The following is a 27,911-nucleotide window of genomic DNA, read 5'->3' on the forward strand; positions in this document are numbered from 1 at the left end:
TAAATGCATGAATAGTTGTGGAAGGACATATTCTGCCGGCGGTGACGGTAGCTGTTGGCGCACAGATAGGCACACAGGTTTTTCTACAGGTTCATGCTGGAAATTCAATTATCCATCCATCCATCCATTATCCAACCTGCTACATCCTAACTGCAGCGCCGGGGGGGTGGTCTGCTGGAGCCAATCCCAGCCAACACAGGGCACAAGACAGGAAACAAACCCCGGGCAGCGCGCCAGCCCACCGCAGGGCACACACACACACACACACACACAAAGCACACAGTAGGGATAATTTAGGATCACCAGTGCACCTAACCTGCATGTCTTTGACCGTGACTGTGGGAGGAAACCCACGCAGACACGGGGAGAACCCGGGAAGTGAACCCACGTCTCCTTACTGCTACCCACTGTCGCCACCGGAAATTCAATTATGGCACCACATACTGTATTCTTCTTAACTCTGTGCTCCTCCTTTCCATGGAGGTTTTAATTGTCAGCTATTTCTGTTCCCAGGAGTGTTAGTGCCTGTTTAATCCTGTCATCAGCATGGCCTCTGGTTTATGATACGAAGAGAAATCCCAGCTTTTAGATGCCATTGTTTTGGAAACCAGTACCTTGAATACCATTAAGTCCTGGCCTCTTTGAGCCTTATATAGGTGCCAATTCAAATTAAAAAGAGAGGCTAATGGGATTGTGTCACAGGTTGTCCCAATATGTAACGGTCATAGCAGCATGTGTCTCTCGTTTTAATACGTTCATCCAAATCAGGCCTAATCACTTATTACTTTTGCTGCATACAAGCACAGATTTAGTGATTTTCATATATAAATTATGAAGAATGGTTGTAATAGTCACGTTGTATCCCAGAAGATGGTGGCTGATGTAGGTTTAAGGAGCTCAGGTATTTTTCCATGCCACTGGAAACAGAATTGGATTAGACGCTTGGAGCAGCATTTATTATTTACCAAAAGTGTGCATTTTTTTGCAATATAATAAATCCTCGCTGAAATGGTAAAATAACTCCTATACAATTGGGATAAGATGCTGTGCCCTAGGATTTTCTAGTGCCTTACCGCTCGATTTATGTTACTGCACACAGATGGTTTGGTGTTTTTGAGGTGCACGTGATTGCTTGGCGTGTAATGGCAAATTGTGGTTGCCAATAAAAATATTATAAACAAATGCAGCAGAGCTCTAGAACTAAAAATGGAATTCATATAATGTCCACAATCAAGAGCCATTCATGCAAAACTGAAAGGAAGAAAAAGCAGATGTGACACCAGTCTCCTTAAAGTCTTCACGATGCTCATTAAAGCTGCTGCCACTGAGAAAACTAATCCTGCATTCTGACTTGGGAGAAAGAAAAGGTCTTGCTGGTCTTTGGTGACCCGTGACGTAAAGCACAAGGGGGGTGTGGCACTGTGGGTTGCAGAAGCTATGCTGATTGGTGAATGCTGCAGTCTCACGGAGCAATGGGGTGTAGAAATAACAGGAGTGACATTAAACACACACCAGAGTTTAAATAAAAAGTCCCCCAATATGATAGTAATGTAGTCCAGACATAGAGGTAGCGGGGGGCTGGAATGGAGCCACACGCACACCCCACTGCAGCTTAGGAGTGGGGGGGGGGCAATGCAGTAATGGAACTGGTGATACCACAGTGTGAACTGGACAGGCCAGATGTACATCAGACATTGGGTCAAATTCATTCATGCTGCACAAGTCCAGTTGGCGAGGGAGGTGGGGGGTCCATTGGTTAGGAATCTGCCTTAATGTCTAGTGGCTGAGTTCAGGGCCCTGAAGTATGATGTGGTCCTTTCCTCTCCCTTTCTTTCAGGAGTGACAGCTTTTGATTGTTTGTCTTGGGTAATAACACCTACCATTTAACTCTGTTGTACATGGACGTTTGTATATAATATACTGTACATTAAAGTTGTATTTCCATTTTAAACGTTTCTCTGTTTTTTATTTGTTGAAGATGTACATTATTTTCATGTGTCAATAATTTTGTGAGAAAGCTAAGAAATGTATGATGTTGGGAATAAAATAAACTTCACATAACAAGCGAAAAGCATTGGGCGTGCTTGTTTAGTGAAGACCGAACTTGCCCTGCATGACGGTGTACTTCATTGCACACGCTTTGCCACTGACCTTAGTGTAACAGTGCTGTGAAGTTGGGGGATTCGTGTCAAATCCTTGAGAGTACACTACTGGTGAAAAGTTTTAGAATACCTAAATGTAATTCAATTCAAATGTAATCAGTTGTAGTGCAGTTCTAGTTTGATCAAAGTCAGTAAATAATGTTACACTTTATCCCTGTCATTTTTGTTTCTAAAAAAATGTACACAGTATATTCAATAATATAAAGTATACAGCCATAGCAGTTACACAAAGTGCAGTGTGCAGGAAAATAAACTTGAATTGTTAACAGAATCAATACGTTACTAAAGTAACTATGATGCACCATGTTTTGGGTCTTATTGAGGGGGAAAAAAAAAAAAAGATATACAGTACCTCCTGCTCAGATTCAGTCCCAGACTGCTTCTTGTCTTTAGCCTTTGAGCCAACACCACCCTTTTTTTCTTCCGGACCCTGGTTTTCTCCCCCTTTAAAGGAGATATTATAAAATAAACAACGTCAATTCTGGGAATCATGTAAGCAGTTGCATATTGATTCAGTAAGCACTAAAATATCCTGCAAAAGTAATTTTGAGAAACATACACTACTGGGCACAAGTTTTAGAACACCACAGTTTTTCCAGTTTTTCTTCAAATTTAGTCAGTTGAAATGCAATGAATGGCCTAAAATGGTGAAAAGGTAAGCAGTAAACTGTCAGAGGTTTAAATTTCAATTTTAGGTTAGCAAAAACTGAAAAATTTCAGAATATTACAAATGGGCCTTCTTCAGGGAACAACTAACAGGTTACACCTTACAGATGTTCTGCAGCAATTAAAGTAAATTAAGCTTTGCAAGTTGTAGCAGTTTGCACAGGTGTCCCAACTTCTGTTGATTACTTATAAACACCTCAGTCTGTCTTAAAGCAGAGTTGAAACAGACTGCGTTACTACACCATATGAAGTTCTACTTGGACAAGATTCCAGTGATGATGTCAAGAAAATGGCAATTAATAAATGAAATGAGACAGAACATTATTACCTTTAGAAATGAAGGCCTTTCATTTAGAGAGACTGCAAATATAATCAACGTGTCAGTGAATACACAGTCCAAAGGCAACTGGAAACTGGAAGTAACTCTGATAGGAAGGGATCCAGCAGATCCAAAGTCACAACCCAATCAGAAGACAACTTTCTGAGGGTCACCAGCTTGAGTGATAGGCACCTCACAGCACAACAGTGGTTGACAAAGCAGGTCTCGGTGTCTACTGTGAAGAGGAGACTTTGTGCTGCAGGTTTGACAGGGAGAGTGGCAGTAAGAAAGCCCGTCCTTTTGCCCAGAGGGGACTGGGCGGTCTCATGGTCTGGAATCCCTACAGATTTTATTTTTTCTCCAGCCGTCTGGAGTTTTTTTGTTTTTCTGTCCCCCCTGGCCATTGAACCTTACTCTTATTCGATGTTAATGTTGACTTATTTTGTTTTCTTATTGTGTCTTTCATTTTTCTATTCTTTAATATGTAAAGCACTTTGAGCTACTGTTTGCATGAAAATGTGCTATATAAATAAATGTTGTTGTTGTTGTTGTCCTTAAAGGACAATATAGGGCTTTGAAATACCGGCTGGGGACTACTGCAGATTGAAAGTCTTATGGGCAGATGAATCAAAATTTGAAATCTTTAGTTCATCATGCGGAGTGTTTATATGCCATCAAGTTTGTGAAAGGACGTCTCCTCAGTGTGTGATGCCAACTATCAAACATGGAGAAGGAGGTGTGCTGGTCTGGGGTTCCTTTGCTGGAGGAAGAGTTGGTGACTTGGCAAAGTGACAGGCATTCTGAATCAAAAGGGTTACCACAGCTTGGCTGTTAAATCAGCAACTACTTGTTGAAATATAAAATTTTGTGCACTTAATTCAATACAATTTATTTTTGTAAAGCCCAAAATCACATAAGAAGTGCCACAATGGGCTTTAACAGGCCCTGCCTCTTGACAGCCCCCCAGCCTTGATTCTCTAAGAAGACAAGGAAGCACCCCCCACCCTTGTAGGGAAAAAAATTGGAAGAAACCTTGGGAACGGCAGTTCAAAAAGAGACCCCTTAAAGGTAGGGTGGGCGTGCAGTGGGTGTCAAAAAGAAGGGAGTCAATACAGTACAGTACAATACACAGAGCAGAACACAAGTAATCCTCAATACAATATAATGGTGCAATAGAAATATTACAATATATTATTACACTATTGCTAATGATTCCTTGACTTATTTTTTCATTTGCCATTGTTTATTTGTTCTATGCCTTGATTTCATGAAACATTAAGACATTAAACGTTGTGCGTTTCCATAAACACTTTGACCTCCAGTGTGCAACCTGCCTTGAATGCTCACAGAGTCCTTCCTGCTCGAGACTAAAGCGCGTTAAAGAATTGGAATTCAGTTTGATGCTTTCCTTATAAAGCCCACTGCCACCTCATCCAAACAGTACCCCCGTATGCTGTGCTGATGTCCGATTTTGTACATTTTGCCCGCTGTGAAGACAGTCTTGACATTGGATGTTTCTCATGGAAGAAGAACATTGGAATGCTTTCACAGATTTACAAGTAAAAAGCAGTAACACAAATAGATATGTACAATCATCCAAAATGTACACACAATGGCATAACTTTATTTGTGTTGTAAAGTTTGTTTTAAAAGGTGTGAAGTAAATTGGAAAGAAAGAACAGAACAAAAGCTCCAGTTCACAGCATTCTTAGATGAAGCTATTTGCTATGAACCCATCAGGGGGAAGTAAAGGCAAAACATGCCTGAGTGAGGATAATGGCTGCCATCGCCATTTCAGCATATCTGAGGAGGCTGATCTGCAGTGTGCATGTTAGGCTGCTCTCGTGCTATGAGAACATGTCCCCAGGAATGCCCTGATATAACGTTGGACGCAGGTAATAAAAGAAATGCTGACAGCGAAGCTGGTGAGCAATGTTTAAATGGAACTTTCTTTTTGTAGGCATTTATGGAAATCCTGACATCCAAACAGAAATGCCTTTCATTGCCTTTACATTGGCTCCCTGAGAGCCAATTAAAAACAGATGCTGAGGCCTTGTGGGCATATGAGCCAATAAGACAGGAGCAGGGTGTTCCTAAAGCCTAACACATAAGTCTGTTAGCACATTGGGACTCTCCTAACAGGGAAATGGGAAGAGACAAGTGGATGATGGCTTTAAAAGTGCTTATGTGTTCCCTGTTGGGTGATGACCAATATGTTGTCAGGGGCCACTGTCTGCTATTTAGAGTGTCCCTGTGAATGAATACCATGTTTAGCAAATGAATGTTCTTATTTTGGAACCTGAAAATAGTTTAAAGGTCAGGCAACTACACTGAACATTAGATAGATAGATAGATAGATAGATAGATAGATAGATAGATAGATAGATAGGGCACTATATGATAGATAGATAGATAGATAGATAGATAGATAGATAGATAGATAGATAGATAGATAGATAGATAGATAGATAGATACTTTATTAATCCCAAGGGGAAATTCACATAATCCAGCAGCAGTATACTGATACAAAGAAACAATATTAAATTAAATAGTAATAAAAATGAAAAAAAATTAAAATAAAATTAATGTTCACATTTACTCTCCCGGGTGGAATTGAAGAGTCGCATAGTGTGGGGGAGGAACGATCTCCTCAGTCTGTCAGTGGAGCAGGACAATGACAAAAGTCTGTCACTGAAGCTACTCCTCTGCCTGGAGATGACACTGTTCAGTGGATGCAGTGGATTATTCATGATTGACAGGAGTTTGCTTAATGCCCGTCGCTCTGCCACAGATGTTAAACTGTCCAACTTTACTCCTACAATGGAGCCTGCCTTCTTAACAAGTTTGTCCATTAGAGCTCACCTACAGACTGACGAAAGACATCACTTCTGCCCTTACTTAGGAAACATGCCTACCACACTCTCTCTCTTGAAGCAGGCCAGAGCCGACTGCAGGAATCACACAACTGCACCACACTTTGGACAGTAGCTCTCCTCCGAATATTGCATTATTGTGTGTGTCTAGCCAATATTAAACAGAAGATATGTATGTTCTTCCTTTAGTCCAATAGTCTCTGGAGAGATCTTAAAATGGCTGTGCACCACCAACGCTTCCCATCAAACCTGATGGAGCTTGAGAGGTGCTGCAAAGAGGAATGGGCGAAAGTGGCCAAGGATAGGTGTGCCAAGCTTGTGGCATCATATTCAAAAAGACTTGAGGCTGTAGTTGCTGCCAAAGGTGCATCGACAAAGTATTGAGCAAAGGCTGTGAATACTTATGTACATGTGATTTCTCAGTTTTTTTATTTTTAATAAATTTGCAAAAACCTCAAGTAAACTTTTTTCACGTTGTCATTATGGGGTGTTGCGTGTAGAATTATGTGGAAAAAAATGAATTTAATCCATTTTGGAATAAGGCTGTAACATAACAAAATGTGGAAAAAGTGATGCGCTCTGAATACTTTCTGGATGCACTGTATATACACAGTGGTATTCAGACCCCCTTCAATTTTTCACTCTTTGTTATATTGTAGCCATTTGCTAAAATCATTTAAATTAATTTTTTTCCTCATTAATGTACACACAGCACCCCATATTGACAGACAAAAAAAATAATTTTTAAATTGTTGCAGATTTATTAAAAAAGAAAAACTGAAATATCACATGGTCCTAAGTATTCAGACCCTTTGCTCAGTATTTAGTAGAAGCACCCTTTTGAGCTAATACAGCCATGAGTCTTCTTGGGAAAGATGCAACAAGTTTTTCACACCTGGATTTGGGGATCCCCTGCCATTCCTCCTTGCAGATCCTCTCCAGTTCTGTCACGTTGGATGGTAAACGTTGGTGGACAGCCATTTTTAGGTCTCTCCAGAGCTGCTCAATTGGGTTTAAGTCAGGGCTCTGGCTGGGCCATTCAAGAACAGTCACAGAGTTGTTGTGAAGCCACTCCTTCGTTATTTTAGCTGTGTGCTTTGGGTCATTGTCTTGTTGGAAGGTAAACCTTCGGCCCAGTCTGAGGTCCTTAGCACTCTGGAGAAGGTTTTTGTCCAGGATATCCCTGTACTTGGCCGCATTCATCTTTCCCTCGATTGCAACCAGTCGTCTTGTCCCTGCAGCTGAAAAACACCCCCACAGCATGATGCTGCCACCGCCATGCTTCACTGTGGGGACTGTATTGGGCAAGTGATGAGCAGTGCCTGGTTGTCTCCACACATGCCGCTTAGAATTAAGGCCAAAAAGTTCTATCTTGGTCTCATCAGACCAGAGAATCTTCAGGTGTCTTTTAGCAAACTCCATGCAGGCTGTCATGTGTCTTGCACTGAGGACAGGCCACTCTGCCATAAAGCCCTGACTGGTGGAGGGCTGCAGTGATGGTTGACTTTCTACAACTTTCTCCCATCTCCTGACTGCATCTCTGGAGCTCAGCCAAAGTGATCTTTGGGTTCTTCTTTACCTCTCTCACCAAGGCTCTTCTCCACCGGTAGCTCAGCTTGGCCGGACGGCCAGCTCTAGGAAGGGTTCTGGTCCTCCCAAACGTCTTCCCTTTAAGGATTATGGAGGCCACTGTGCTCTTGGGAACCTTAAGTGCAGTAGAAATTTTTTTGTAACCTTGGCCAGATCTGTGCCTTGCCACAATTCTGTCTCTGAGCTCTTCAGGCAGTTCCTTTGACCTCATGATTCTCATTTGCTCTGACATGCATTGTGAGATGTAAGGTCTTATATAGACAGGTGTGTGGCTTTCCTAATCAAGTCCAATCAGTATAATCAAACACAGCTGGACTCAAATGAAAGTGATCTCAAGGATGATCAGATGAAATGGAAAGCACCGGAGTTAAATATATGAGTGTCACAGCAAAGGGTCTGAATACTTAGGACCATGTGATATTTCAGTTTTTCTTTTTCAATAAATCTGCAACAATTTCAAAAATTATTTTTTTGTCTATCAATATGGGTGCTGTGTGTACATTAATGAGGGAAAAAATTAATGTAAATGATTTTAGCAAATGGCTGCAATATAACAAAGAGTGAAAAATTGAAGGGGTCTGAATACTTTCCATTACCACTGTATATATATATATATATATATATATATATATATATATATATATATATATATATACACAGTACATATATACATATATACATATGCACATATACAAGGGTGGACACAAGTAGGTGCAGGTTATGATTACTACAATAGCTTCATTAACTCAACAGCTGAAACAGAAGAACACAAATAATGTAAATAATACAATAGTAAATAATAATACAAATACAATAAAATCTATGTTTTGCATACTGATACTGTAGCTGTAAACCCATGTTTGCCCACCCTTATATATATATATATATATATATATATATATACACATATACATACATACATGTTACATAGTTTACTGTCAAATAATGCAAAGAGTACGCAACACGTGTTTCTCCCTTATTTGGGCTTATCAGGCATACACACTCACTGCACCCCCTCGCAGGGATCGTTTGCTGACTGGCAGACCAACCACATGCGTTACCTGGCAGGTAACCACCCATACAATCAGATCGAGACTCAGACTATGAATGCAATATATATATATGTACAAATTCTTTTGGTTCAGTAAAGGCTGCAATCTCAAATGAATGTATTCCCATGGAGTGTGTGCCTCAAGTCTGACAGGGTGTAACTGTAATTATACAGAATTCCAAGCACATGTCCAGTTCATGATTAACACTACGGAGGTTTAAAAAGATGTAAAATATACAAAAACAAGAACAATCAAATCTTACCTGACTAACACACATACATGTGGTTTCCTTCTCTTCTCTTCAGCATATCCAGTTTAGAATTTCTGGATAGAAAACAAAAAATATAAAGTGGGAACTAACAACTTGATTAATTAAAGGCAAAATTCAATTAAAAGCAAAAGGTGGTTGGGATAAAAAAAATAAAGCTAAACACCTACAGCCAGAGTTGGGCCCCGAGGGCTAAACTTGAAAGCTGCTGGTCTTGATGAAGTGTTGCGACCCAGTAAAGTGTCGTCACATCTCTTACAGCTGTATAATGGTGTATGTTTTCTTATATGCCTACTCCTCTCAGTGCTTAATATTACACATTTCAGAGTGTACACAAATGAGACTGGTGTCTAAATGCTATTTATACAACATGTTAAAATTATGAGATTTAAAATCTAAAAGGAGTAGGATCTTTGTCCACAGAAAAAGCATGTGCAGCCCTTGTTCTCCACTACGTGAACTGTGCCTCCATACGCTGTACGCAGCTGCACCTCACCCGACTTTTTTCCTGGAAGGCAAGCTGTTTGATTGTGGTGATAAAAGAAATGTTCCAATTTATGGGACTGTTCTAACTCAAGGCTCTACTGTGACCAAGATGTGCACCGAGGGCTTTGAGGTTGGTCACTTAGAACCCTTTGTTCATAGTATGGTCACCAGTGGCCAACTAGGGTAATCCAGAGGTCCTCAGGTTTGGTTCTAGATGGCTGCAGTGGTTTGTTCTAAAAAGATGTCTTTAATTATAAGCTAATTACTGCTTACAAACCATTTTGTGCTTTTTTTTAAACAGCTTGCTTGTTAGGATTCATAATCCTTTGTTCTTTTTATGCTTATGCTTTCTGCAACATTCAGTGTTCTTAATCGTTCCTTGTTTACTTAACTAGCTGCCATTAACTGTGAGATGCAAATATTACCATCTAACATGCTTCCAATTCACGTCTGTGTACATCATGAAGGATGTTTTCATAAAGTTCTTGCAAAGACATCAAAGACAAAAAGAAAAATTAAGGACTGATTATTACCAGTCTTTTCTGGGATACAAACCATGTGTGTGATAATCTCAGTAAGAAAAATCTACAATGTAAGAAAGAGCAGATATGGCAGAAAGAAAACAACAAGCTAAGTGAACTACCAGCCCGCTCTGAATCTCCAGGACCAACCTTAAGCACCTACCTGTATAATGCGGTCAAAGGGAAAAGGAAAAGGCTGGACAAGACCTTTGCTTATCATGAAAGATTGCATAAATGCCATGCCTGGAGTGGGAGCCATTGGATAATGCCATTAAATTGTACCAATTCAGGCGCCATGGGTCACCTTGCGACAAGGAGCTTGTCATCCAAGACCCACCCCAGGCTTTGGTTTAGGGACGTGTGAAAATGCTGTGTGGATTCATAACCAGCAGGGCAGTAGATGGGAGGTAGGAGTGCATACCTTCAGAAAGGTTAGAATTTGAGAATGTAGCTGGTGCTTTTGACTTTTCACTGCAAGGTTAAGTAGACCAACTAAATCCATGAATACTCAAAGGCAGCAGAGTACTGGGATATCGCCAGCATGCGATGTGCTTGTATGCCAAGCAAGTGGATGAGCATTTTGACAGAATGCCACTCTAAAAATGTATAAACCTTTTGTTCCATACAGAGACCGAATAGAGAACGTGGACCTCTTAGATGTGATGGATGCTAAACTCAAAAGGTGCTGCCTACAGACTCCAACGGGGAATATTAAAGAAACTGAAAGACTGTGAATTGCAGCAAGCACTTGCCTGTTCAGACTGCCAGCTGCTAGCTAGCTTTTGGGTATCTATGGTAATCACAGGTCTCTCCCATCAAACATTGGGTTTGAATACCAGGCTATTTAAAGTGTCACTACAGTCTTCAAAGTCATGGAATCTGATCTGAGGTCATAGGTTTTGGATGCTCTGGTAAACAAACGAGCAAAGGCATCAGTCAATCACTTCTTCAGTGGACAAAGCAAACTTTTTTCGTGAAGTGTGCCGACACTATTGTGGGTACCAAACCATTCACCAACTTAACAGCAGATAGGCCACCTACCAGGGCACTCTCAGCAGATCAACTGGGGATTGCGTTCAGATGAAAATGTTTGGAGGAGCTCATGAAGTGGCTGGAAAACTTGGCTGTAGCACGGAGGTGTTGAACTCCAGTCCTGGAGGGCCGCAGTGGCTGCAGGTTTTCATTCTAACCATCTTCTGAATTAGTGACCAGTTTTTGCTGCTAATTAACTTCTTTTTGTCTTAATTTTAATTAACTTGACTCAGGCCCATTTGTTGTTTATTTTCCTTAATTAGCAGCCAAATAATAGTGAGACACAAAATAAGCCACCTCATGACTAGCTCCCCTGTGCCTATTACACAATATCTGAAAATAAAGAAAGGTGAGGGTCTCAGTATGGTTGATCTCTCAGGTCTCCAAAACATTTGACTTTGTTCTTAGAAAAAAATATAAAATCAGCAGTTTTGGAAATGTCTGCTGTGGCAAAACGAGAGCAGCAACAAGGCATGGAATTAAATAACATGTTTAATTAACAGCAAGAATCGGCTTCTCAATTAAGAAAGTGAGTGGAGTGAAAGTGGTTGGAGTTTGAAGCCCCAATTTAGCTGGTCGTCTGTTGGGTTATTTCATGTCTCATTTCTGTTTGGCTGTCATTTAACAAAGAAAACAGCACCAAATCCTTAAAAACAAGGCTATTAAAATGAAGGGAAAATGAATTTAATTAGCAGTGAAAACTGGTCACTGATTAGGAAAAGGGTTAGAACGAAAACCTGCAGCCACTGCCGGCCCGGAGTGTGACATCCCTGCTGAAGGAGATGAGGAGTCAGTCAAAAATACTGAAGATTTTGGAGATTGCAGAGATGTCTATCTTAACACAAAGCTGTGTGGAAACCACTGGGATTGATCACTGGATTGGAACTGTGGACCTTTGCTGCCTTTTTTCCCTCTTATGTTGTAGCTCTGAATACAATTACAACTGGAACAGGTACCTAGATGTGAAGTTATAAAACTGCTTTGATGTGACTTGCAGTAGTTTGAGTTGTTCATATTTATTCTTCTTTTAAAGAACTGCAACACCATCTGTAAGCAGTAAATGTCTACTTTCTGGAGTTACCCCGTCCACTGACTCAGCTCTGCACATGTTGGATTCTTTATTCATCATTGTTGTTGTTTTTCTTTACAGCCTCAGGTCTGAACTGGGAAGCCCATGTTTAATTATACAAGAAGCAAGCCCTCCTAAATTAACTTTGAACAGAAATATAGACATAACTGATATAAAATAACAGCAATCATTTCTAGTAGCAGTGACAAATATTGCACATAACCCAACAGTTCATTTTAGAACCACAAGGTAAAACAGCACATCCAAGCACAAATTAGGAAAACTGTAAATTAAGTGTGGTCACAACAGCAGCAAATAAAAAGCTATTTTCTGTGCATTTAAGTTCACTGTTGGTCTTTTACTAAGAATTTCAAGTATTGGTCATAAAAAAAAAGAAAAAATGCTGAAGGCAGGGCTGTCATTATGGAGTTTCTGTATTATTTACAACCTTATTACTTTCCCCAAAACTGCTCATTTCATAACAGGGTCCTGGGTGGTTGGAGCCTAACTTTGCACCATTAGATGCAATAGAGGAGACAGCTTTGTATGCCAACTTTCTCTAGGCCGGGAATGAGCAAAATTCCAGCAGTGCTCAATCCAACAATTACATCAAGTATTGTAGGGCTACATGGCAACTAACTACCACACAAATCTCAATCTCACTTCTTGTGCAACGCACATGCAAACCCTCAGCCCGCTCTAAACTCTTTTACTCAGTCATGCTGGTTTACATGAAGTTGCACTTAATAACTAATTATGATTTAGTTTTCATTCAATGATCCATCCACACTTACCTGAAAGTAGTAGTGCTTGACTCAACCCTTCTTCCAGAAGCCGAGTGTTCATAAGATTTTCAACTATGATCTGCTTCTTTGCTTTTTCAATCAATTTACCAGTTGAAACAAAACACCAAAAAACAGATCAAAGTGTTAAAACAAAAAACACTGTCCAACAATAATCAGTGTGTTTTATTTATTTTTTGAAAAATACACATTCTGCATTTTGTGTTTTATTTATACTGAATAATCCTAACCATTCCTTTATTGAAAAGGTAATTATCCAAAAGAAAAAAAGTCTTATTTTTGTAATCTGTGTAAACATTAAAGCAAAGGGAAGGAAAAAACCATTTCTCCAAGCAGACCACTGTCATTTTTCTATTTTTGTCTCTCATGATTGCACATTTGCTCCTTTTAGCAAATCTTGTAGTGTTCAAGTTATTTACAAAAATCAATACCCAACAAAACGGAAGAAAAGAAAAAGAAAAAATAAAGAACAAAATTTGGCTGAGAACTACCAAGTTAATGTATGCACATTCAGAGGGCATCTGGGCACATTTATTCTTTAATTGACGTCCGTACTGGTGACTTTATTGGTTATCTGTGAACGCCTTGGAACACATTCCAGATCAAACTTACTTTCATAAATCGTAGGACAGAGTTTCCAACGGTTATTTCGGTATATGCCCAGATACGTATAAATATCAGGCTTGTAGTAAAGTGGGCACTTGATCCCTATGGAGCGAATTGTAGCATCTAACTTCATCACATCCTCTTCATCTGTGAATGTCTCATTATACACACAGATCACATGCTTGCCATCTGAGGCAGGGGCTCGTGGGCTGACTTTGGCGACGCTTATATTTCCTTCTAGTGTTGCTCTAGCAACACATTCCCAGGCATGATCAACTTTGAAGCCAGAGTCAAGATGCATGAGCCACTTACCAGTCAGAACATCATGGTTTAATGCCAGCTCTCTGATGGTTTCAAACTTAACAGGCCGACCACTCTCCTGCAACCTCTCCCAATCATCGTGCAAGCCATCCAAGTGTCCTTGGTAAGGGCAATAATTTGGACCATAAACAGCAATCCAGCCTACGTTCCCCAGATTACGCTCAGGATCCCCAAAGCGGCAAACCCTAGAAGGCCTGTTAGTCTCAAGCCAATCATCAAATTCAGCTTTAGGAGTCTTCCGAGCATCAAATACAATCCAAGGGTCCATGTCAGCAGCCATTGCTTCAGCAGCATAGTTGTCCGCTGCAAAATAATGCTCTTCGGCCTCAGAGCCCTCACAATCAAGCTCAATCATTGGTCCGAGTGTTTCTTGTTCTTTTTTTATTTTTAAATTAACTGCGAATGCTGAAAAAGAATTAAATAGAAAATAATTTTCAGTCCTAGATTTGTCCTATAAAGCATATACCAAAAAATGCCGTTGCTTTGGAAAGCCCTGACATGTTAATGTGAATTACATTTGTACATATATATGATTCACATCCATTCATTTCCAGAATGTAGAAAGTAGAAAGTAAAAACCAAATCAGTTTTTCCTCCTGAAGAAATGGAGAATGCTGGAGGCAAGTCTCCCATTTACAAGAAGTATACATACATGTCTATACTTTGCAGAAACCCCACTCTTGGATTTATTTTTTCACATTTTCACCAAGACACTGGATACCGCAAGAAGAAAAAATAAATAACAGAGAGAAATAGGTTCTTTTATAAACCTATTTAAAATAAACGTTTGATAAGCATGGATGTAACCTGGTTTGTAACTGCTAAACTTGCCTCAGAAGCTTATCATGTGTCACTAAGACCAACTATAAACTTGGTGGGAGGTGATAGAATACGTTAGTGGTCATATATTGTAGTGGATGTGGAAAATGTGGTACCAGAGAGTGGGGAGAAGCATTGAGCTTTCTGTGTGACGTGCAAAAAAATGGATTAAAAGTCACTCACAAATGACCTTAAAATACACAGTATGACTACTTACTGAAAGGTCATCATGCTAAAATGTATCTAAAAATAAAGCTTTAACACTGTCATCTATGTGTGTGGACTGTTCAGACTCACTACACTATGATCTTCCTTAATCTAAGTACCACCAAACTTGTGAATTTCATATTTAAGGACTGATATATAAATATGTACCTGAATATTCAGATACTTTTACCTAACCTAGTCAGAAGTTGACATAGTTGCTCCTAAGAAAAACTGCACATTGGTTAATATTTAACTACTAAAGGAATTTGTAAGGTTCACAAGTTTACAAAAGAAAGCATTTTAGCTATGGGACAAATAGTATTAAAAAAATATTATCTCAGCAAGAATGGAAAGGGATTTAATGGTGACAGAAATGAATTCCCAGAAGTCCTGACTACACATTAATTAAATTTATGCTGCCTTATTTTAACGAGTGATTTGTTAGCAATGTTCTCTTTATTTATATGCAGCAAATATGCTACTACTGCTGTTTTATTGTCTATATACATTTATTACCCTTTACCTAGTGTCTTTTTATATTGTATTGTTTTTTATACTTGCACTGTGTTTATTTATATGTTGCACCATGGGCCTAAGGAACCACTGTAGGCTACTGTCTTGTGCATGAATGGTGTAACCATAAAACTACTTGACTTGGCTTTAGCTTTGAAAGAATCTTGTCATCTGATCTACAGTCCCTGACAAAAGTCTTGTCGCTTCTCTATTTTGTAGAAACTCCTGCTATTAACCTGACTTTTAATTAATCAACTGGTGTTAGAAATAGCTCATATGAAAAGCTAAAGCCCTCCCAAATGATGTTTAATGCACTGAAATAAATTAGTTTCACTGAAAAAAGATTTATCATTTAATCAAGACAGAAAGGTCAAATTTGGGCAACACAAAAGTTTTGTCGCCGATACAGAAAATGAATAACTTTACTGCAAATCCAAAAATATGTCAGCAAATTAAGTAGTGGTGCTGTGAGATCCAAATTTAATATCTTGTATGACTTCCATGAGCTTGAAGGACAGCATCCATGCGGTTTGGCAAGGATTCATACAATTTATTGATGAAGTCATCAGGAATAGCAAAGAAAACAGTCTTGCATGCCTCTCAGAGTTCATCAATATTCTTTGGTTTCGTCTCCCATGCTTCCTCTTTCGTCCTACCCCACATATGCTCAATGATGTTCATGTCTGGTGACTGGGCTGGCCAATCCTGGAGCATCTTGATCTTCTTCGCTTTAAGGAACTTTGATGTGGAGATGGAAGTATGCGATGGAGCACCATCCTGCTGCAGAATTTGGCCTTTTTTATGGTTGGGAATATAAGAGGTAGCTAAGATTTCTTGGTATTTTAGACTATTGATGTTGCCTTCCACCCTGCAGATCCCTTGCATACCCCCATAATGGATGTAACCCCAGACCATGATTTTGCCTCCACCAAACTTCACTGTTTTCTGGGTAAATCTCGGCTCCATGCGGGTTCCAGTAGGTCTCCTGCAATATTTGCGGCGACTGTGGTGTAATTCAACAGAATATTCATCTGAAAAATCAACCTTCTGCCACTTTTCCAGCGTCCATCCTTTTAGCAGGCTGTGGGCCTTGGCAAATGCCACATGGTTTTTCAATTGTCTTTTGTTTAGTGCTGGCTTATGGGCACTGATTCGACCATGGAGGCCATTTCGAGACAGAATCCGACAAACTGTTCTGGTTGACACAGGGACTTCAGGTGACCAGGTCTCGTGGAGCTCTGCTGCAGTGGAAAATGGGCTGGCCTTGGATTTTCGAGCCAACAAACGGTCCACTCGAGCAGTCGTCTTGCGGGGTCTTCCTGACCTGGGCTTGTCAAAAACGTCTCCAGTCTCTTCAAATCTTTTTTTTTATCCTCTGAACTTGACGCTGAGACACATTGATGGTGTTTGCCACATCAGCAGTGGATTTGGTCTTCAGCCTCTTGATAATCAACACTTTAGTCTCAGGGTGAATCTTAGGCATGTTTGCAGAGGTCTAGTTGCAGTTGATGTGAAGGTCTAGTGTACTGGGGTTCTTTTTATACACACCTGAGACATAATTGATCCATTATTAGTCACAGGTGAAGCTCATATGACAAGGCGACAACACTTATGTCTTGCCAAAAATTGACTCAATGAGCTTTACCAAGCTGTGAATATTAGAATACTTTTTGTCAGTTTCGTTTTGCACTGAAACATTATTACAAAAGCTGATGGGATTAAAATGACCCATTTCTTGTAACAAAATCTTGACTACAAATATATTTTAGCGGCACTTCAGGTCAACTTGTACACAAGCGACAAGACTTTTGTCAGGGACTGTATTCTGCAAATCTATGGTCACTTTGGCTATTGAAGAAACCCAGTAGAAACTGAACATGGTACAGGTTTATTTTCTTCCGTGCTATCATAATCATGTTGCTTCAATCTATTACTGTACACAGGCTTCTTTGTTGATTTAAATGTTCAGATGCTTTGACACATTCAAAATAAGAGTTCTTGCACAGCAAAAGCAAGCATACCTTGAAATTTACCATTTTTCTTTCACAGTCTGATTAAGTTTAATTATTTTCAGTCCTACAGAGTTACACCAATCACAGTTGTGATTTGTGTCAGACAACATGCATTCAGAAACTGTTTAGAAAAACTTCTCAACAAAGGTTACTACAAAGTACCGTTATAATATAGTACCTCACTGCACTGACACAGACTGCATGTTTGCATAAAGGAATTGCACTGGCAAGTGACATTTTGTAATTTATGTTTGCGCTAGGCAGATGATGTGCCTTTAAGTGCTGAATATTTCCACTTCATTAGACAGTCGACCACTGAGAGTCCCTCGCTGTTACATGCTTTCTGCAGAGGGTTATTATTATAAGACTGGCCATCAAAACACTGAAGATACATTTTTAGAAAAAAGCTGTTGTAGCTCTGAACTTTGTCATTCTTGCTTCCATCACAGATAAGCAAACCTGCCATGTATACTTCCAAGTACAGCTTTGTGAGTATCTTTACCAATAAAAATCAAAGATTATTTATTAATTAAACGTTTACAGAAGGGAAAGACAAAACTGATAATGTAACAATCTATGTTAAAAATAGCATACTAATGGAATGACACATTTAAACACTCTTGACATCACTGAATGCTTTTACTTAAAGACCAGAAAAGTGTCCAAAGCTGAATGTCAAGACCTGGCTTTATTGCATATCACTGAATTTATTCCCTTGACATAATGGAGATAAAAAATATATAAAAGAAATGAAGTTTCAAAAAGATACATTTATTTTTGATTGATTTACATACACCCTTATATACAAACATATACAAATTGTTATTTTAACTATATGTAGGGGTGTGTGTAAATATGCCCTGGATAGACTGGCACATCTCTCGGGATGGTTCCAGTTTTGTTCCTAATGATGTTTGGATTGACTCCTGACTCCCATGACCCTACAACTGGATCACATGATGGATGGATGGTCATTTTAAACATGGAATATAGAACATCAAAATCGGTTAACAAAAAAATTGCGTATAATGAAATCATAAACCTCAGTTGAACTGACAAGACATTAGCAATACAGATGTCCGAAAACTGACAAAGTGAGCAAACCTCATTACTCCTGTTACAAGATCTCATTTTTGTAGTGGACACAGATCATTCTCTATGGTTTATTGCTGTAACAGCTCTTTATGCTGGAGAAAGCTTAATAAAGGTTATCAAACAGATACTAGCTGCTTTAACAAAAGCAATAAAAAAATAACCTTAATTTGCTTCTCAAAACTCCAGAGCAACATGCACTCAGATCCTAAGAAAACTGCATTTGATTCATTAAAAAGAAAGCAGCAAACCTTGGCTGATTTGGTACCAGAGGCAAGGGATGATCTAGCTGTCAGAAAAAAGCAAAGGACAGCCATTGTTCAAAAATTCATTATTCAGGACTCTATGCTTCATCAAGACCGAATACATAATTAAGAATATGCATATTTTAAATATTAACTGATACACACTATTTTAGGTTAGATTTAAATAAATTTGGTAAATGTAAATTATTAAAAAATATCTTTGCTTGGTGATTATTTCCTCAGTTGATTTTTATGGTTTTAAATTTATACTTTAATATACTAATCTAACAATTTAGCCCTTTAACAAGCAATGCTGCCTCATACAAATTAACATATTTAAATGATAATTTACACAACCTGCAATGTTTGTGTCCTTCAAATTATTCAAAATGAGATGTTTTGAATGTAGTGCATATTTCCAGCATTATATACACTTGTATAATTAAACCCAAATATCTGTAAATGAAATATTTAGTAACTCTCCAAACACAATATGAAACTGAATAATGAGCTTGACTGAATTGAAAACTAGAGTAGACAAATCTGATACACTTTTGACTAATGAAAGGTATTTGCATAAAACAAAGGTTTACATTTACATAATGTTAAATGTTAACACTGAAATTAGGCATTTACTACTCCTATCAAATCACATACATGTCTACATATTTACACACCAGATTTTATCAGTATTTTCAGTATACATAGATTTCATAGATTTTAACAGCTAACTAAAAAGATTACAATATGTAAGCCCCTTCTTCAGGCAAGATGTAACTCAAAAGCTTGCATATTGTAATCTTTTTAGTTAGCCAATAAAAGGTGTCATTTTGCTGGACTTCTTCACTGCATTGATAGATAGATAGATAGATAGATAGATAGATAGATAGATAGATAGATAGATAGATAGATAGATAGATAGATAGATAGATAGATAGATAGATAGATAGATAGATAGATAGATAGATAGATACTTTATTAATCCCAAGGGGAAATTATAATAATAATAATAAATAATGGCTAACATGGTACAACACCCTAGTACTATAGATTTTAACATATAAGCAAACTTTATAAATAAACTGATCAATGAACTGCAACTGAACAATGTAACTAACCACAGACACTTCAATCTGTGTCTAATTTAAGGCAATTGGTTTCTAGAGAAGAGAATAATAAAGTAGGCTCAGTTGGTACATATTCACTGAAAGTAAAGAATTCTAAACCAAGCTGGTACAAGAAATGTGCAACAGATAACAGACTCTGATCATGAACTGATACAAAAAGATAAAATAAAAAAGGAAACAATAAATGCCACAATTCCAAGCCCAAACTGTTGGTATGGCATGGAGGAGGGGTGTGTCATGTAAGGTGCAGTGGAAGCAGGCCTGCAACACATCTTGCTTGTATGTAAAGCTGCCTTGGCAGAAGGATGGTTCAGGTGGTCCAGATGTTGAGGATGATGACAGAGATTGTGCTGCCAGTGAGAGTCAGGGAAAACACCAATCAAAAGACTCAGGAGATGCAACTAATTCAATTTTTGACTTCAGGTTTGGCAGCACATATAGACACCTTGCATATAGGGCCATGGTTGATCTTGCCCCTGGAAAGGACTGGATAATGAAAGAAGACATAAGCAAACAACAGAGGCTCTGTAATGAGATTGGTACAACAACCCTTAGACCTGACGTTGCAACAAAAGGAAGTGGTGTTGGTAGAACAGAGTGCTCTGGAAAGAAAATATAGAGGCAGACTGCGAGAGGAAGGCCAGATATACAGAGGTGTGACTCTATTTATCAAACATCTCAGAGTAAGAAACTGGTCCTAACTGGTGCCAAAATTTCAGAGGGACACAAATTTGGTACTACTCTTCTTAGGAATAAGAGTAAAATCATTTTATCAGCCTTCCTAAATTATGAAATTACTCCCAAATTCATGAATTGTCCTAACTTGCTATGAGCTGCCAGAAGATGGAGTTCAGGCAGATATCAGCACGAACATTGTGGGAAAGGAGGAATGTTTTGGAAACGCTGGACAACAATGAACTTGTAAAAAGATATCAATCTGACACAGATGGAACATGCAACAAATCTTGTATGTTACGTGATCGATCCATCTATGTGGAGAAGCTATGAGCTTTCAGCCGAGATTAAAGGGTTGTTAATGTTACATGCAAAATTCAGCTTTGCAGCGCAATGAATTAGGTTATGTCACAACCAATTATTTTTTGAATTTTGCACCACATTATACACCATGTGGGATAATATGCAGATTATACATTTGGCCATGACTCAACTTGTTAAAGCAAGCCGCATTCATGCAAACTGACACGCATATAAAGATCACTGCCCCAAATGTGGATAAGCAACACAAATGCAAATTGCAAAGTGGTATCACGCAACAAATACACAGGTGTTCATGGAAGCAAACTGTACAGTAGTAGCCAGAATATCACCCTCAAGATCGATAGGGCTGGATGGATGATTAAACACGAAATGTCACACAGGTACTGTATGCTGAGCTTGCATTCCATGAACACCTGGAACGTTCGCTTTACACCTTACATTCCCAGGAATGATCAAGAAGTCTGGCAGAGACACCCAGGGCACTGGATGAATAGAGTCTTGCAGAAGATAAGAAGGATCATGGAAAAAAGGCATGGCTCATCAAGCAACACTGGAAGAAAATCAGGAACAGTGCAAGAGAGAACACAACTTCAGTAACAGTGCAGGAATAGCCATGGCTAGTTTTAATATAACTGTTACTTTACTAGGCCATAACAGAGGGAAGGTGATTCTTCTGAAAGTATGGCCATGGATCATTCACTGTTAAATAAACATGTGCTGTTATTTGGCTTAACTCTCATTCAGTGTGTGTATGTCTCAGTCTTTCATTCTCAGCGTCTTACAATTACATGCAGTTAGAACTATATCCTACCTTATGTTTTCCTTCTTCGATTATTATCATTAGTATTCATTTTGTGGTGAAGTCTCAGAAACATCTTGTGTGGTACCCGTCTAAGAACTGGTGGGTTTGACCTCACATATTATGAACTAGCAGAATACCCGCGCTTCGCAGTGGAGAAGTAGTGTGTTAAAGAAGTTATGAAAAAGAAAAGCAAACATTTTAAAAATAACGTAAGATGATTGTTAATGTAATTGTTTTGTAATTGATATGAGTGTTGTTGTCATATCTATCTATTTATATATATATATATATATCTGTATGTATATATCTGTATGTATATATATATATATATATATATATATATATATATATATATATATATAGCAAAATACCTAGATTGGCAGCGGAGAAGTAAAAAGAAAAGGAAACATTTTAATAATAACGTAACATGATTGACAATGTAATTGTTTTGTCATTGTCATGAGTGTTGCTGGCATATATATATATATATATACACACACAGACATATATATAAATATATATACATCTATACACATATATATACACAGTTATATATATATACATATACACACATACATATATATACACATATACATATATATACACATACTGTATATACACATATACATATCTACATATATACTGTATATACACATATATACACAAATCTACATATACATCTACATATATATATATTAGGGGTGGGACTCGATTAAAAAAATTAATCCAATTAATTAGAGGCTGTGTAAGAATTAATCTTGATTAATCGTATGTAATCGCACACGTAAATTTGCCCCAAATCGCAAATGTTTTTTTTTTATTTAAAAGGGTTTTAGTGGGCTTACAGAATCAAATAATAGACATGGACATGAATATTGTAAACTGAAGCTGTTTTAATTTCTGAAAAAAAAAAGCCTTTAAACTGCATTTGAATTCAAAACAGAAACAAAAATATCCCTGGTTAAAATTGGGCAGACTTAAAAATAAAGTGGTAGTTTAAGTACTTTAAGTACATTTTCAGAATAGTATTGTCTTTAAATAATAATAACCAAAATTTCAACATAAAGTGCAGTTTTTCTTCTTAAAAAATAAGTCAGAAACATAAAAGGTAATTTGACCAGCTTACTCTTTAAACTCTGAGTAACATTAGCCAAAATTATTTTGTACATTAGGCTAAAACAGTGTGATCATTGAACATTTTGTAATTAGATGTAATTAGAATTACTAACAGTCACGGAAGTCCAATGATCCCCAGTAAGAGCCACAAAGTCCGCTTTCTGTAATGCATCTAATTTTGCTTGCTTTTCAGTGTGCACAAAACCATGCTTTTATCAAGGCTTACTTTCGGGTAGTCGAAATGATCAGTCGTAGGAACGCGCTTTATTCCGACTCTAACATTTTTGTAGCTGTGATGTGTGCATCAGTGTAATGGATGTACCAGGAAATCATGCATTGACAAAAGTTCCGTTTGCTTGGAATTGAAAGTGTGATTAAATGCGTTATTTTTTAACGCGTTATGGAGTACATGCATCGAAGCTTCTCAGCTGTGCTTGTGCTAAGAAAGGGAACATTTTAAAAATAGCGTAACATGATTCTGCGTTAACCTAATATTTTTCATACGTCCCAAACCCAAGGAGATGCGAAGGTAAAATGAATCAGGTAGCGCGCGCGTGTACATACTCAGTGCATCCCCTCTCGGGAATCGAACCTCGAATGTCGGCGTTAGAGGCTTAAGACTCTACAATTAGCCACAGCGTGTGGCTTGTCTATGCTAGTATGTATTGTAGATCGGGTATATATATACATTTATATATATACCCGTATCGCAGTGGAGAAGTAGAAGTTATGAAAAGAAAAGGGAACATTTTAAAAATAGCGTAACATGATTGTCAATATACAGTAATTGTTTTGTGAGTGTTATTGAATGTTGCTGTCATCAAGGATTTGATTATCATTATTTCTTTCAATCAGGCTCGTATTTGTAGGATGTGTTTGTTCAAGTTACATTCCGTGTTTGTCAATCGTTGTAAAGATAAGAGGTTTCATTCATCGATTAGTTCTTACTGCATCAATAAACCGCTCGTCTTCCTCTTTATCTGAGATGTGACAAACTGCATGCACGGGTTTTTTGTTTTTTTTTACACTGTCTTCCTTTAGCGGGACATTCACTTTTTCCACCGTGTGCTTTGTTTCCGCAGTAGCTGCACTTATGAATATGATTGTATGTATCAGGCGCTTCATATTTTTTGCTGCCTTCTCAATTGTGTAATTCGGTTTTGTTCAGCACTCTTTGGAACTGTTGCTTTTGTCTGTGCACTGCGTCAGTTCCGTGAGCAGCTTGGTGTTCTTGCATCGAAGGTTCCCAGCTGTGCTGGTGCCATCTCGTGTAATGTCAGCTAAGACCCGGCACTTAAAAGTTTCTCTCGCAGTTTCAATGAGTTTGTGCCAAACACCACCCTGACCATCTCATCTTCCTCTGCATAAGCACAGTCCTTCACCCGTGAATATTTACCGGCAGTGTTTGTATTGGATTGCCGCTGATGGGCGGCCTTATATGGGCAGGCACTAAATTACAAGCGCTAGTGGCAGCCTGTCTATGAACTTAATTTAATATAAACTTACGGTTCACGCCGTGCTTTGTTTCCGCAGTAGCTGTACTTATGAATATGCTTGTATGCATCATTTGCTTCATAATGTTTTTCTGCCTTCTCAATTGTGAAATGGCGTTTTGTGCTCATCGCTGTTTGGAGTTCTTCCTTGTTCTCTACGTACTTACGTAGGAGGTGTGATGATGTCACACGAAACTCCGCCCCCCACGGCCATCTCCAACTCAAGACTCCATTACATTATATGGAGAAAAATAGCTTCTAGTTATGACCCTTACGCGTATGATTTCGAAATGAAACCTGCCCAACTTTTGTAAGTAAGCTGTAAGGAATAAGCTTGCCAAATTTCAGCCTTCTACCTACACTGGAAGTTGGAGAATTAGTGATGAGTCAGTGAGTGAGTGAGTGAGTAAGGGCTTTGCCTTTTATTAGTATAGATACCTTGGGAAGGCTAATATCGCCAGGCTTACAGCCCCTGGACAGAACATAACTGGACCCTGTGTTGTTTGCCTAACTGGACCACATAATGGTGAATGATGTGGTTATCCATCTGCTGCACAGACTCTACTCCAATCTGGAGAAACAGGACAGCATGGTGAGGATCGATTTTTTACTACTCTAGTTCATTTAACAACATACAATAAAAACTGCTGGGGGAGAAGCACTGGTGTATGAGGGTTGACACTACCACCATGTCCTGGATAATGGGACTACTTCACTTTTAGACGACAGTTTGTGAAGCTTTACAACTGTGTATCTCTCATGGTTATGATGAGGATAAGGGTTCCACAGGGAACTGTACTGGCCCTTCCTGCTTACCCTGTACACCTCAGACTTTTAGACAAAATACCGAATGATGTGACTTATAGACTTTTTCAGACAATATAGCTATAGTTGGATGTATCAGCAGTAGGCAGGAGAATGAATACAAGACACTACTTAAGACCATCTGCCCTTCAACAAGACAAAGGGAATTATCGTAGACTTCAGAAAGGTCAAACCCACTCTGCCCTCATTTCTCACTGATAGTGAAAATATGGAGGTCTTGAGGACATAAAAACAGTTTGGTGTGCATCTGAACGAGAGCTTGAGTGGAGTACCAATAAAGAGGTATACAAGAAGGGTCAGAGTCACCTCTATTTCACGAGGAGGTTGAGGTTGTTTGGGATTTGCAGTCCACTTTTACATGTTTTCTTACACTCTATAGTGGACAGTATACTTTTTATGTGGTAGTGTGCTGGGGAAATGGCATTAATGCAAGTGATAACAACAGACTAAATAAACTGACCAAAAAACCTAGGGCAATCTTGGGAGTCAGGCTGGATTCACTTTAGGAAATAGTACAAAAGAGGTCACTCAGAAAACTGCTGACTATCCTGGACAATATCACTCACCTCCTGTATGAGGTTTTGGCTAAACAGAGGGGCACCAACAGTAGCAGACTGATAACTGTGTTGCTCCAAGGAGAACTATGTGAGGTCGTTTCTACCCACAGCCATTGGGCTCTAAAACGAGTCACCCCTTGGCCAAGGTGGTATTGTTCCAGTGTGCTGTAAGGTACTGAGCTGGTCCAGCAGACATTTTAAAAGACAATGATACTATGTGCAACATTCTATGCCAGTGCCTGACATCCTGTACTGGAAAATTGTAACTTACAGTACGTGTGTGCAATTATAATCACTTTGTTAACCTACTTATAGATTTTATATGTGTATTTGCACCTTGTTAGCATACTGCAAACTATTATTTTTGTTTGTAACAATTTTGGCCCTACAAAAATGCATCGAACTGTATTACTCATTTACTGCTATGTAACAAGACCTTAACATGTACTTCTTTGGGTCTTCTTAACACAAAGCATCAGTAAAGTGTTCATTCATCTCTGCAATGTAACCTTACTGACAAAACTTCGCTGTGGTCTGTTTCGGCTTAACTGAGACTTGTTTCTCTAGATATTACAAAATTTAGTACAAGTCCTATGAATCCTTTTAAGTAATACACCATGTCAATACACCACACAGCGATAAATAACTAATCTACTGATGCTTTAGAAGAGTTATGAAGACCAAAAGATGCCTTTGTTAAGGACTTGTTACAGATGAGAAAATTTCTGCACTACCTAAAATGTTACCTTCTTGTATATGTATACATTTTTGTCTATTTTGTGCAACTGTAACCCTGCAATTTCCTTCGGGATTAGTAAAGATTATATAGAAACTGAAGCACATACTAATAATTTCAAATATTTAACACTATTGTCTATTATGTACTTGAACCTCACTAAGTAAATCGTTGAATTTCCCGTAAACACCCCGAATTAGTCGGCTTATGCTAGTTCAGCATTTTTGAGCTTGAACAGCTTTTGTGAAAATTTGATCACTTCGAAATATTTAAAATAGAATTATGAAGAAAATACGGAAATTAATTCGTACTTAAAGAAAAAGTGGGAACAAGACAATCACACCACTTTTCATAATGATCAGAAAGGAAATGAAGAGAAGGGCGTACAATAACTATACGGTGAAATATTTAGAATTATCAACAAGATACTAACCATCCGTTGTTACGAGTCGCCAGCACAACGCATTCAACCTTTGACTTTCGAATGGAAGACTCGCTCATAAGAACGTAAAAAAATTGACAAACTAGCGTAGACGATTCAGTTTACGAGGCTCGTTTGTTTATCCAATTGCTACGCCGTCCCGATATTTCACCCAGATACTTCTTAAATATTGTCAATGTTTCTGCATGTTTCAAATACTGGAGCAATATATCTCGTGACATTAACCGCCTGTACAAACCCCACTCACTTGTCTAATACGTTTCCACGTGGTGCCACTGAGAACAACAATTAAAGAACTGAATTATGGGAAAAAAATGAATCATGGGATCAAATGACATCGAATTGGGAAGCACTTCCGTGAGAAGTGACCAGACCAGGAACTTCCGGTTTAGTCACTAAGGAAATGTTTTCCCGTTGATTCTCCTGGACTTGCTAAAATTTGTAAAACCGTAGCGTAGAATCTCTTATTTCTAAATGAAGTATTGGAAAGAAACAACAGACATTTTTCACCGCTTGTTCTTACACTACTAATGCTTAGACGGCTGTGTGAAAAAAAATCACTTTGAGGCAGTGGGGAAAAAATCCACCCGTTAACCCAAACGAATCTTCTTACCAACAGTTCAACGAAACAAAAAAAATAATATATATATATATATATATATATAGAAAGCTTTGGAATAACGTTCTTTTGTACTTGTGCGTTCAAATGCAATACGGACAATACTCGTCCTTTATTTTTGAAGTTACTTTTAACAAATCCTCCAGACAAGAGAAGCAGGCCCTCATAAATGAAGATAAGGAACCTTTGTCTCATTTGCTTATTTTTGAAACAACAGTTAAAAGTTAAAATCGTCTCTATTTTGTCGTCATTCATAGCTATTCTCGTTCTCACCTGCTTTATGGTACTGCCCGTGATTTTTATCCTGGCCAACTCTGTACTTCTTCCACGTCTCTGTCTACTGCCGTTTATAGTCAAGTGGACTTTAGGCCCTCCTTTTGATTTAGCCCGGCAGAGGGCAGCAAAGACGTTATTATCTGCTAAACGATTCCCACCCATCCCACCTCTTACTGTAGATGTCAGCCCTTCGACCTTGGAGATGTGTAGCAATTACAGGATGACTTCTGAAAGTACACAAATAAATAAATGTTACAAACAC

At 38.5% G+C, this 27,911-nt stretch overlaps 1 protein-coding gene across 2 annotated transcripts; it reads right to left on the reverse strand.

Moving 5' to 3' along the window:
• Positions 1 to 311: 311 nt before the first annotated feature.
• On the reverse strand, positions 312 to 27,911 carry c11h11orf68 (chromosome 11 C11orf68 homolog). Of its 2 annotated transcripts, XM_039769169.1 has the most exons (5): positions 27,647 to 27,911; positions 13,761 to 14,174; positions 12,834 to 12,914; positions 8,926 to 8,987; positions 312 to 2,606 (listed from the first exon to the last, which is right to left on the reverse strand). In XM_039769169.1, the coding sequence occupies exons 2-4, from the start codon at positions 14,122 to 14,124 to the stop codon at positions 8,965 to 8,967; spliced, it is 468 nt and encodes a 155-aa protein (XP_039625103.1). In that variant the 5' UTR covers positions 14,125 to 14,174; positions 27,647 to 27,911; the 3' UTR covers positions 312 to 2,606; positions 8,926 to 8,964. The 2 variants fall into 2 exon arrangements, with proteins under 2 accessions (XP_039625103.1, XP_039625102.1); XM_039769168.1 differs by lacking the exons at positions 312 to 2,606; positions 8,926 to 8,987; positions 12,834 to 12,914 and having other exon boundaries at positions 12,999 to 14,174.

This window comes from Polypterus senegalus, chromosome 11, assembly GCF_016835505.1.
Source record: "Polypterus senegalus isolate Bchr_013 chromosome 11, ASM1683550v1, whole genome shotgun sequence".
In the NCBI taxonomy this organism is placed as follows: domain Eukaryota; kingdom Metazoa; phylum Chordata; class Cladistia; order Polypteriformes; family Polypteridae; genus Polypterus; species Polypterus senegalus.